This window comes from Sorex fumeus, unplaced genomic scaffold (genome assembly GCF_029834395.1).
Source record: "Sorex fumeus unplaced genomic scaffold, SorFum_2.1 ptg000098l, whole genome shotgun sequence".
In the NCBI taxonomy this organism is placed as follows: Eukaryota; Metazoa; Chordata; class Mammalia; order Eulipotyphla; family Soricidae; genus Sorex; species Sorex fumeus.
The window spans coordinates 85,939,872-85,952,142 of record NW_026606155.1 but is presented as its reverse complement, the minus strand read 5'-3'; the positions used below and the strand labels follow the sequence as shown (position 1 = coordinate 85,952,142).

The 12,271-nt window shown below is 37.9% G+C and overlaps 1 protein-coding gene across 4 annotated transcripts in view; it reads right to left on the bottom strand.

Annotated features, from left to right (window-relative positions):
- MGA (MAX dimerization protein MGA) overlaps positions 1-12,271 on the bottom strand; it is a 78,073-nt gene that overhangs the window by 19,905 nt on the left and 45,897 nt on the right. For 2 of the 4 annotated variants that reach the window (XM_056134473.1, XM_056134474.1), the window contains exons 14-16: positions 10,699-11,319; positions 5,610-5,900; positions 3,555-5,053 (exon numbers count right to left, since the gene is read on the bottom strand). The exons of 1 other annotated variant lie outside the window; for it this stretch is intronic. In XM_056134473.1, the coding sequence (XP_055990448.1) occupies positions 3,555-5,053; positions 5,610-5,900; positions 10,699-11,319 (2,411 nt within the window). Of the gene's footprint in view, positions 1-3,551; positions 5,054-5,609; positions 5,901-10,698; positions 11,320-12,271 lie in introns of all 4 variants that reach the window. One more of the 4 variants, XM_056134472.1, reaches the window with a different exon arrangement.

Below are 12,271 nucleotides of genomic sequence, written 5' to 3'. Positions count from 1 at the left end.
CAATATACAGCATTAACAATCAAGAACTACATTATAGCGCACATGTATTTAGCTATAAGTTACTGATACAGTTAGGTTGGTTTCTTTCCCTTTTTTTGGGGGGGGGGGGGGGCGGGTGTTACTCAGAATTGAATTCAGGGTATCATGCATACATAGCATGCACTCTACCACAGAACTACATTGCTGGTGCAGGCAAAGTTATTAGACATAACATGTCTAATAAGTATCATTGGACATATGTCTAATATTACATGTCTATAATATAATAGACATACTACAGAGTTCCCAAAGGGCTATATTCATGTTTCAGTGAAATTTCTAATACACAAGATTCAGGTACTTACATGCTGAAAAAATTTAAGACTAAGTAGCAGTACAATAAAATTTGATGAGTGGAAAGAAGAAAAAAAATAGATTCTACTTTAAAAGTGCCTCATGGCTAACTCTAAATCAGATATAAAAAACTAAAGGCAGGTAAGAAAATGAATATAGCCTCAACAGTCTTTTAAGTCTCCCAATCCCACAAAACAAAAACTGAGAATTTCAGGTTATCAATAGAAACCCAGACTTGTTCTACTCATGATACTTAAAAAGGAGTCAAATCAAGCACTTATTGAGCACCTATTATAAAAATGCATTGTATTACTTTCTAAAACAACAGACTATTTGAATTATGGATATTCAGATAATTTTTAGTCCACCTTTAAAAGTAGTGTTCACTATGCCAGCAACTAAACAGTAAATGTCATCTATGACTATACTGTACCAAAGAGGTACAAGTCAAAATGAAGTATTCCTATCATCTTATAAATTACTATGTTTAAACTTGTTGGAAAAATTACTTACCCCCAAATTAAAGGTTCCATAGGGCCGACAGACATTAAATTTAGCAAGCCATCATTTGTTTCCCAATTTAAACAATGTATACTAAAATATACTAAAGGTAAGCAAGATAAACCATTGTATAATTCTAGGAAGTGAACTAGTTTTAAGACACCAGAGTCCCAAGAAAACTCAAAGTATCTTAAGAGTAATATATGTAATTGCTCAACATTAAGTTGAACAATGCCTGCTAACTGAATGGCTTCAGGTGCAGGCTTTTAAAGTAATATCCAATAAACTTCACAAAGGATTTAAATGGAAGAGGATGCTTACAACTTCCCCTACACCATTCCCATGCCATTCAATTCACAAGCATAAATAAAATCAAAGTTATAGGGTACATGCATAAATACAACGTTGAATTTAGGTTCTAGAGATCATTTAGTCCTTGTTTTAATATAGGCCCATGCACCTTCAATATCAGATTCACTATTAATAAACTCAATGATACTCTGTATAATTAAAATACTTAAGGTACAATTACTTAACGTTCTACTAAAAGCAATAGTTTTCACTGGTTTTAAAGTTGGACTGGCTTTGGTCTAAAACATATCCAGGCAGAAATTAAATGGAAGGCTATTAAGAAAAGCACAAGAACTGTAAATCTAAACTACCAAACTCAGTGAATTAATTCAATGAATAAACTTCAGCTATGTACTGATATGTCATTAGCTACAGAGAGGCTATAGACAGAATAATCCAATTTTAGAATTAGGTCCTCATTTTATAAATTAAAGAATTTTGGTTTTGGTTTTTTGGCCATACCCTGCAGTGCTCAGGGGTTACTCCGGGCTCTGCACTCAGAAATCACTCCTGGGGTGCTCAGGGGACCATATGGGATGCCAGGGATTGAACTCAGATCAGTGGCATGTAAGACAAGTTCCTTACTCACTGTACTAACATTCCAGCCCCAAATCAAACAATTGAGGTACAGAAATAATGAACATTTAAATAAATCAATTAGACTAACATTGATGTTTAGCGTTTTTGGGGGGTAGGGGGAGTCTTTGACTTCTTGGGTCACAACTGGCAATGCTTACGAGTTACTTCTGGCTCTGTATTCAGTGTCTTACCCACTGTACTGGCCCAAAATCAAACTGAGGTACAGAAATAACCAACATTTAAATAAATCATTTAAACTAATTGAGTTTTAGGGGTTTTGTTTTTTGCTTTTTGGCTCCCACCTGGCAATGCTCAGGAGTTACTCCTGGCTCTGCACTCAGAAATTACTCCTGGTGGTGCTCAGGGGACATAGTGGGATGTCATGATCAAACCAGGGTTGGCCACTTGCAAGGCAAATGCCCAACCCACTGTACTGTTAACTCTGGCCAAGAGAGTTTTAGAATACTGATCTTTTCATTATGTTTATCTGTATTAGCAGAGAAGACCCAGGTAACAATCTGAATGAATCTCAAGAAAATGAGATTATAAAACTACAGACCATTTCAGTGCAAAGGAGCAAGTATATATTTATTGTTAATGGGACCACGGCGCTGTTGCTGAGGGTGGGAGAGGGGTATTTGGTGCGTCGGATGCAACCCAGGAATTTGTACATATTAAGCCACATTCCCAGCCTGAGATGGAAGTAGTATCTGCTAGTGAAGAGAGGGAGCAGTTTAAATTTCAAAGTACCACAAAGGCAGCTATCTATGTTTTTAGATCATATCCCAAGCCGTGAGTCAGCAACTACAGTCTGCTGCCTATTCACATAAGTAAATGGACCAGCCAGACACTCACTATTGCTTATGGCTGCTTTTGTGCTCCAACTACAAGTAATAAACACAATCCAGTCTGAAAGCTAGCGCTTTACGAAGTTTGCCCAATTCCTTGATCTGTATTATTTATACCTGACTTAGTCAACTTCACTCAATAAACACAATTCTAAGTAGGAAAACTAGAAAAATGGCTTTGGTAAGTAGCATAGTAAAATAAAAATATATATTACAAAGGTAATATTACAAAATAAGACTAAAGTTCTGAATATAAATTCTAGACACTAGATATTTAAATTTTAGCAGATAACTAAAAAGCAACTTAAAGCAAGGTTATATTAAAGTATAAATGATACTTCTGATTTCTTTTCCATAGAGAAAAATATCTCTACAAGCAAGTAGATAAGTATTCTAGTTCTAGGATTACACATTCTGTTTCTTAAATATCTACAAGATAAATCTACAATCATTTACATAAAAAATATCAAAGGAACTAACTGAAATTCAATGGGCATATTGGTTACAGGATTTTTCAATTTTGTTTTTCTGGGTCACACCAGGCAGTGCTCAGGGACCACTGCCGGCAAAGCTGGGAGGACCATATGCAGTGCCAGGAATCAAATCCAGGTGTGTAGAGTACAAGACAATAGCCCTACCCACTGTGCTCTCTCCAGCCCCAGGATTTTTTGTTTACAAATTCCCAACCCAATAGGACTTTCAAGAATCTACCCCCCCAAGACTGAAGCCAGACTCTCCATAATAGTAGTTAAGTCTCAACAATATCAGCTCAATAAATTTCACCTAACTGACAGTCTAAAAACTACAGTCATTATTCATGATCTAAACCTAGGCATCCAATAGAATATATCAGGTCTTAGTGATCTTCTGAAAAAAGCTACTGTCTCTAATAAATCATTTAAATCCTTGAGGTTTCAGTCACAACAAAAATGAGCTCACCACCTTTTCTACATCATCAACCTCCTCACTCTGGTAGTCAGAAACAACATCCACAATCTCATCAATAGAATCATCGGTTTTCTCATTTTCATCTTCCTCGTATTCCTCTTCCAAATCCAAAGCAGTGAAGTTAGCGCGACTTCTCCCACCCTTCTTCTCTTGCTTTGGTTGTATCCGTTCTCCTGTTAACAATAAGCGACCTTGAAAATGTCCTTCCCCTCTGCTCCCTTTTGTAGCTCTCCTAGGAACAACAGAGAAAGCCGTAGGACTAGAAATACTGCTCCAAGAATCACATTCAGTTTTTAAAACTCTAGCATTCTCAATAGTTCCACTTCTCCCAAGGAAATCAGGGATGCCTTCTTCTTGATGAAAATCATCTGATTTTTCCGGACAAGTCTTTGTTTCTTTAATTAATTGCTCATCTGACTCTTCCTTGCATTCTTTTGAAATTTCAACATATTTCTGGGTCAAAGGGCTTTTTAAGTGTTTTCTCCATCTCTCTCTAACATTGTCCTTCTCCAAAGAGTCATTGAATCCCTTCTCTCGAGTCTCTGGCTTTGGACTATGCTGGCCCACAACTTTGCTCCTTGAAAAGTTGAACTTACTTTCTTCCTTAGAGATGACTGGAAATTCGTTTGCTTTTTCATCTGCATTGTTTGATCCTTTCTGCTGTTCCATTTTCACAACACCAGGCTTTTTAAGCTGGATGTCACTTATACTTTGAACTGCCATTTTATTTGCTCTTCCAGAAATGGGCTTCGTTTCTGCAACAGTCAGTTTTTCTTTGGAACTGTTAGAATCCCTAATCTTATATTCTTCATCAGTATCTTTATAGCCTTCATCTACATGTGACCCAGTGATATAGGAGTGCCTAGAATGTTTAACAGTTAGGCCTTCTTCTGCAATGGATTCTTCCTCTAAATGATTGTCCCCATCTTCCAAAGAATCATTCATGGTTTCTTCTGAGGCAGGAGCTCTTGGATTTTGTTTTATTATTCTAACCTCAGGGTCTCCTTCCCCTTCTGATTGTACATCCTTCTTAATTTCTTGCTCTCTCTTTAACAAGCTTATTTCATCTTTCTGTTCTGCAGTCTGAGATTCTTTCTTCATCTGAAGAGAAGCAACATGTTGAAGAATGGAGTTTGGAACAGGCTTTTGTCCTGGAAGCTGCAGCAAGGCAAAACTACCAGACTGAAGAGGAATAAGACTGGCTGTACCAACAGGCTGCCCTCCTGAGCTACAAGTTAATTTGGTTTCAGATCCTGTTTTATTTGCTAAGCTTTGTGGTTCTGGAGGGGAAATCCTCAGGGTCAGTGTACCAGACTGAGACACAAAACCAGGTCCTGAAGAAATTAATGATGGTGCCTGAGTGATAACATTCACAGGAGAAGTCCCAACAGCCTGAATTACAGGATTCATAACAGAGAAAGCAGAAGATGAAGCAGATGATGATGGTGTTTCTGTAGGTTTAGGAGTGGGTAACCGGATTCCCACCACAGACCCTAGTTAAAAAAAAAAATAATATCATCACTGTCTTTTATAAAAACTTCTTTCTTCTCTTTTCTTTTTTAATATTTGGGCCACACCTGGTAGTGCTCAGGATTTATTCCTGGCTCTGCACTCAGGGATCAGAGATCAGTACTAGCAGGCTTGGGATATCAGATGGGGTGCTAAGGATCAAACTTGGGTCAGTTGCATGCAAGGCAAACACCCTTGTACTATCGCTCTGGCCCCAAGATGACATTTTTTCTGGGGGGGGGGGGGGGGGGACGGACCACACCCAGCAGTGTTCAGGGCTTACTCCTGGCTCTGCACTCAGGAATTACTTCTGGAAGTATACAGGGAACCGTATGAAATGACAAAGATCAAATCTAGGTTCACCGCTTGCAAGGCAAGCGCCTACCACTGTACTATTCTCCGGCCCCACGACATTTTTTTAAAAAAATAAATAAGCAACTCTAAAAGCCTAAGAAGAGCAATCCTGATGCATTAACATACCACATGGTCAAATGACTCAATATAAAGATAAATTCCTCAGAAAGATCTCCAATTTCATACCTGGGTTGCGAAACATAACAGGCTGTAAATTGGGCTGGGTATTAGAACCTCGAAGCTGATGCAAAGGAAGCAGCTGAACAATCTGTCCATTAGGATGCCTGAACAGGTTCATTCCACTTGGGCTCCGAACAGGCTGCAAAACCATCCTCTGTCCCTGAACTTGTGTATTCGAGACAGGTCTGAGAGTAGGAGAACCTTGTTGCACAGGTATCAATAATAATCGTGGTCCAGTACGTTTCACTGTGTTGGGAGAGACCTGTGGAGTAGTCACTGGAATTTGAGTTGCATTTTCTGAAAAATAGAAAAGGAAAACATAGTATTAGAATTTGCCTTTAACATATATAAAAAGTACCTATGTATGTATATAATAGTCTCTTGCCGTAGTCAAGCTTAAGTAACTTCTAATTTTAATTATAAAGTCAAATGAAATTTCGTACCTCTAGATTATGGTTCAGTACAATTATTGGAAAATTAAGTTTTAATCAGACATAATAATAATAGGGTCATACATTTAAAATGGCAAAAAGAAACTACCAATCGAAAATAAAACATTTAAAGAGATGATGCTTCTGGGACTGGAGCGATAGCACAGGGGGTAGGGCGTTTGCCTTGCACGCGGCAAACCCGGGTTTGATTCCCAGCATCCCATATGATCCCCTGAGCACCGCCAGGAGTAATTCCTGAGTGCATGAGCCAGACGCGAGCCCTGTGCATCGCCAGGTATGACCCAAAAAAGCAATAAATAAATAAATAAATAAAAATAAAGAGTTGATGCTTCTAACAAAAATACTGGTAGAAACTATAATCTAGATTCTCATAGTTTAAAATTTTCTTAAAACTTTAAAATTCAGAATATTAATGCTAGACTTATGGTTTAGTCTCAGAGCTCACATTGAAAATAAAACCAGTGGGGGCTGGAGTGATAGCACAGCGGGTAGAGCGTTTGCCTTGCACGTGGCTGACCTGGGTTCTATTCCCAGCATCCCATATGATCCCCCAAGCCCCGCCAGGAGTAGTTCCTGAGTGCATGAGCCATGAGTAACCCCTGTGCATCGCCAGGTGTGACCAAAAAAGAAAAAAAAAAGAAAAGAAAACCAGTAACTAAAAAATCATGATATTAAAAAAACTCAGCTTTTAAAATTCAAACAAGTAAGCAACATTTAAAAGTTTTGTGGAGAATAATTTTTAGAAGTAAAATAAATACATACCCCCCAAAATGTAATAAAATTAAGAGACATCAAAGAAGCAGGGAAATAAAGCCTGGTTAGGAAGAGGCAAAAGGTAAGTTTTAAAACAAACAGAAATTTAATGAAGATGTGAATTAAAAGAGATTTCTGAACAAGTAACAGTACCTTAAGATGCATCTTAATGTGTGGAGGAGATATTTTGAAATACTAAAAAAACGGGGAAATATAAGTTATCTAGAATTGTTGGCTATGATAGGGATAACAATGAATAATGCACATTGGTCAAGCATTATGATTCAAATATGAAACTTAATATCAACAAAATCAATGGTGACTTGATGTATGACATTGTCTTTTGGCTAGGTACTTTGCCCATAAACACTGATTTTCTAAAAAAGATCATGCTTCTAATAACCACTTAAACTGTATCAAAAGATTCAGGCTACTCCAATAAATAAATTTATAAAAAGGGAAAAAAAGGTGGAGTTCATAACCAATTCAATCAGTCGAATCAATGGCTGAATAAATAGCAATACTCCTACATTAAAATTTAAAAAAAAAGAAGATTCAGGCTACTCTAAAAAATAAATCTCAAAGACCGTGGGTTGGAGAGATAATACAAGGAGGATTCAGACACCTGTCCTGAATGAAGCTGACCCCAGCACCACATAGAGTCCCCCTGAGCACCGCCCAGAATAATCCCTGGTGAGGGTCGAAACCCCAAACCGAAAAAAACGATCATAAAAGCGATCATACATATACTGTGTAAATGGATGGGGTCAAAGCTGTGGCTCCAAGGCAAAGCAAATGCTTTACACGGTTTGGAGCCCCAGAACTGGGTTCTGAACAAAGGGAAAAAGTAAATCAAGTAAACCGTGTTTTAAAAAATAAACTAATTAAAAAAATTAATGTAGTAACTCAAGTGCAAAAAAGTACATCATGCTAAAAGTGTTCTTAATTTCCTAAACATTTCTACTCAAATTAAGTCTTGTTTATTTTTATGCCACAACCAGCAGTGTTCAGGGCTTACTCCTGGCTCTACACTCCGAGATCACTACTTGGCAGTGCTCGGGGAACCATACAGGGTGACAGGGATTGAACCCGGGTCAGCTGCATGAAAGGCAAATGCTCTCACTATATTACCCTGACCCTGTCAAATCAAATTTTAAAGAGTTAATTTTAATAAAAATTAATTCACTCCAATTCAGATAATGAAGAGTCTTTCATACAGGAAGTACGCGTTTAATGAATGTGGGAAAGAGGAAGCAGAAGAAAGAAGTCAAATGAAAAAGTCATATATGCCCAATTGTCCACGCTGTGAAACTGCAAACTCATAAAAAAAATTTTTGTTATTCATAAAAAAATTTGTTTTATTTTTTAACACAATAGTCACCTAGAACATAGTATTTTGTTGTTTTCAATCTATTTAAAGAGGGTTAACCCTATTTTGGCAAGTATTCATTTTCAGTTAAAACAATATTGCTCCTCTTGTGCTGTAGATGTGGTATAGAGGTTAAGATACTTGAATTACATGTAGCTGACCAGGGTTTGATCCCAGGCACCACATATTGTCCCCAGATCAGAGCCAGGGGTCACTCCTAAGCAGAGGTATCAAACAGCCCTGAGTATTCTTAGGTGTACCCCAAACTGTTCCCCACCCCAAACTGTTCCCCACAATAAATATTGCTCCTTTCAAAAATATATTTAAATAAATAAGCTGACTTAAAAAAATATATTAAGCTAAAGGTAAAAGGCCCTAAAGGCCCTCCCGTTGATCATCGATTTGCTCGAGCGGGCCCAGTAACGTCTCCATTGGAGACTTTGTTGTTACTGTGTCTGCATATCGAATACTCTCGGTAGCTTGACGGGCTCTCCGAGAGGGGCGGAGGAATCGAACTCGGGTCGGCCATGTTGGCTGCGTGCAAGGCAGACGCCCTACCCGCTGTGCTATCGCTCCAGCCCATATATTAAGCTAATGACAGTGCAAATGTAAGCCAAAACTAAGTACCATAAGAAACAATCTGAATAAAATCTGAGGCATATGAACTACAAAAAGGTAGTAAGAAAGCTACTTTAAGAAATTCATAATAGAATTAGTAACATAAAGGTAGAAATACATTTGTTATTTAAACATGATCATTTAAAGCATTATAAGATACAAGTCTTTAGGTTCAACGGGAAAGCAAAAGAGCTTTAACAATGATACCACTTATAAAATTACATATTGAAATATTTGTATATATTCATATGGGAAGAAGCAAAAACAAATTTTAACCATGATTCATTTTTCAACAGAACTTCAACATATAAATGAACTCATAAATCATTTCTATTTTTGGGATCAGGGGATGGGAGGATGACCCCACCAATGACCAATTCTAGTTCAAGTAGTTCAATGCAAGGGCCCAAGAATGCAGTGCTGTTTGGATCCTGCAGCGCCAACCTAAGCCACCTCAATAATGGTTGGAGGCCTCACCCTGACTGGGGTATGATGCTGATAGTTATAAATATATAAAATTTATAGAAGGGGCCAGATTAGTACAGGGGAAGGTTGTTTGACCTTGTATCCCACAAATTCTGGTCTGAATACCAGCACTATATATGGTGCTATGTAGTGCCAAGACAGCGTATATGGTACCAGAAATATTTTCTGAGCACCACTGGGTGTGGTCTAAAATCTCCCCCAAACAAAACTTATGGAGTCAAGACTGTTAGCACCATATGATCCTCCAAACACCACCAGTAGCAACCCTGGGAAATGAACCAGAAGTAAGCCCCCAGCACCACTGGGGATTATCTCAGACCAAACAATCACATCAAAGTACAGGATTTCCCTATTTCAAATTCACTTAAACCAATGAAAAATTTTAACTAAAATGAATAAACATAAAATATCAAGAGTCCTACGCAAAGAAATATGACTCCTTATTTCAAGCATAAGTAATTCACCCAGGATATAGTAGTATCTGGAAACTGAACTGACTCCTAAGTGATAACATAAGAGAACCCAGAATTTTAAAGTCAACCAGAACATAAAGTCCTCACTCAGGTTGGTTACAGTATAGGCAGACTACATATATTCATACCTAATATATCCATACATATATCCATTTCCTAATAAAAAAAAAGAGCCATGCTTTTCTCAGGGGCACTCCCCAGCCCCTCCCCCCCAACAACAATAGAAAAACTCTTCCTTACAAAAGGAGCAGCAACATGCAGGCTCCCTCTTCAGAGATATCAACACACAACAGGTTGTCCTTACTGCTATGTGCCACTTAATAGCTGCTCTAAGGGAATGAGTGCTCAACTCCCATTAATTACTTCAGAAACTAGCAGTATTTTTTATTCTAAGTCTTAAAGATTTTTATGGGGGGCTGAGAGATAGAACAGCAGGTAGGATGTTTGTCTTGCACACGGACAACCGAAGTTTGATCTCTGACATCTCATTTGGTCCCCCCAGCCTGCTAGGAGTGATTCCTCAGCAGAGAGCCAGAAGTAAGCCCTGTACACCACTTGGGTGTGGCCCAAAATAAACCAAAAAAATATATACATGTATATATTTTTTTCCACTATCTCCAGGGAAACCTTCACTTGTCAGTTCTATTCAATTTATTACCATGGTATTAGTGATAATAGTTTTATTAATAGTCTGGTTAAGAAATTGCGTATTCTCAGTAATTTACCCTAACCTCTCACTACCTATAAGCAAGAGAGTAATAATAGAATAATAAAGAAATCTATTATTTCTAGTATTCAAGTTTTGTAGAATGCAATGGTTTTCAATAATGTAAATATTATGCAAAAAAAAAAGTCTATATCGTTACACTAAACTTTAGTTCTAGCACAACCACAAAATTACAGAAAGAGCTGTATAATTAGCCAGCTAGTAACCAAGGCCTTACCTGGTCTCTGGCTCACTGGTGGATTCCCATCAATTCCTGAGAGTATAATGGGAACAGAGCCCAGAGATGAAGTTGGTGTGGTCACCATGGAAGAAGATGCAGCTGTGGTCACCACGACTATGGAGGTGGAGGCAGTGGAAGCAACAGGAAGAGTTATGGTTGGAGAAGATGCTACCAAAGACTTAGGAAAAGCAACTGAAGCCACAGGGGTAGTTATACCAGTCGTTTTGATAATGTTCACAGTGGCTGTAGATTGGGAGGTTGTTACAGAGGTCCTGGAATTAGATTCAGAGACCTCAACTCCCCCTGCAGTGGTGGCACCAGAAGTGGTTTCTTTAGCTCCCATGTCAGAATTAGCAGTCATAGGTGTCACAGCAGTAACATTCTCTAAAATCACTGGAGGGGTGGTAGTACTGACAGCAGCATTCACAGGGCTGCACACCTGAACTGGCTCAGAAGAAACCACAGGTGTGACGACCATCAATGGAGAGGGTCTGATACTGAACTTCTGTGGCCCTGTTAGGGTTTGGGGTGTGCTAACGCCAGGTATCTTCTGCTGCAGGGCTCCAACTTTGCTCATCACAAACTGTGTGAACACACCACCAGGAGAGGGTCGAGCCGCTGCAAATAAAAATTTGCAGGTCAAAATCATCAGTTCTCATATTTTATTTTCTTAGTGATTGTGTCTACCAACATTAACTGTGCACCACTGGGTCAATCTCTTAGAAGTACTACCTTCCTGCATTATATGTGCCAATTCCCACCCACAGAAATCATTTTCCTCAATACAAACCAAACTTTTATAAGCTTAATAGGAAAGGGATTAATACTGGGTGTTACTACATAGGACTCTTGAGACTATGCAATATAGTCAAATTGCCAGAACACTGAAAGACGACAGAGCAGCAGCAAACAACTTCATCATCTAAAACAAATGAAGAAAGACTTTCTTCTTAAGTTTAATTTTAAAACTAGTTTCCACTGTTCCTCCTGTCCCAGCACCTCCACCTCTTTATTGCTGTCTTCTTGTAAGAAAGTTAAATTTTTCTTATACCTAAAATATATATGCTTTTCAAAATAGGATTACTCTTTAAGAAAAAAAATTTACTCCTTTACCTAACACCCCCTAAAACAGAACTGAAAATAAAAAAAAGGAATTTATTAGCCAACTGTACATATTCTCAATGCTAAAACAAATTATTTCAAGGTTAAGTATTACAGACTAGCACTGAAATGTTAAAGATGTTTTCACTCACAGAACAGAAATGAACAGTATAACTCTGTTTTCAGAAATAATTTTATAAGTTTCTACATTAAAGCCTATACCAACTCAGCTCACTTTGTACTGGCAAGCTCCTTGGCTTCTTAAGTTCAAGGAACATTATGACTGAAAACAGAAAAATACCAGTCCTCAGAAAAAAATTAAATTTTATATTAATGAAACTAAGCTAAAAGTCTGGAAATTCTAAAACTAAGCAGAGTTTATTCCATTCATCTAGCATATCATCAGAAGAATTAAAAAAAAAAAAGTTCAAGCAACATAGACAATGAGAATATTGCTAAGTTCTGTATT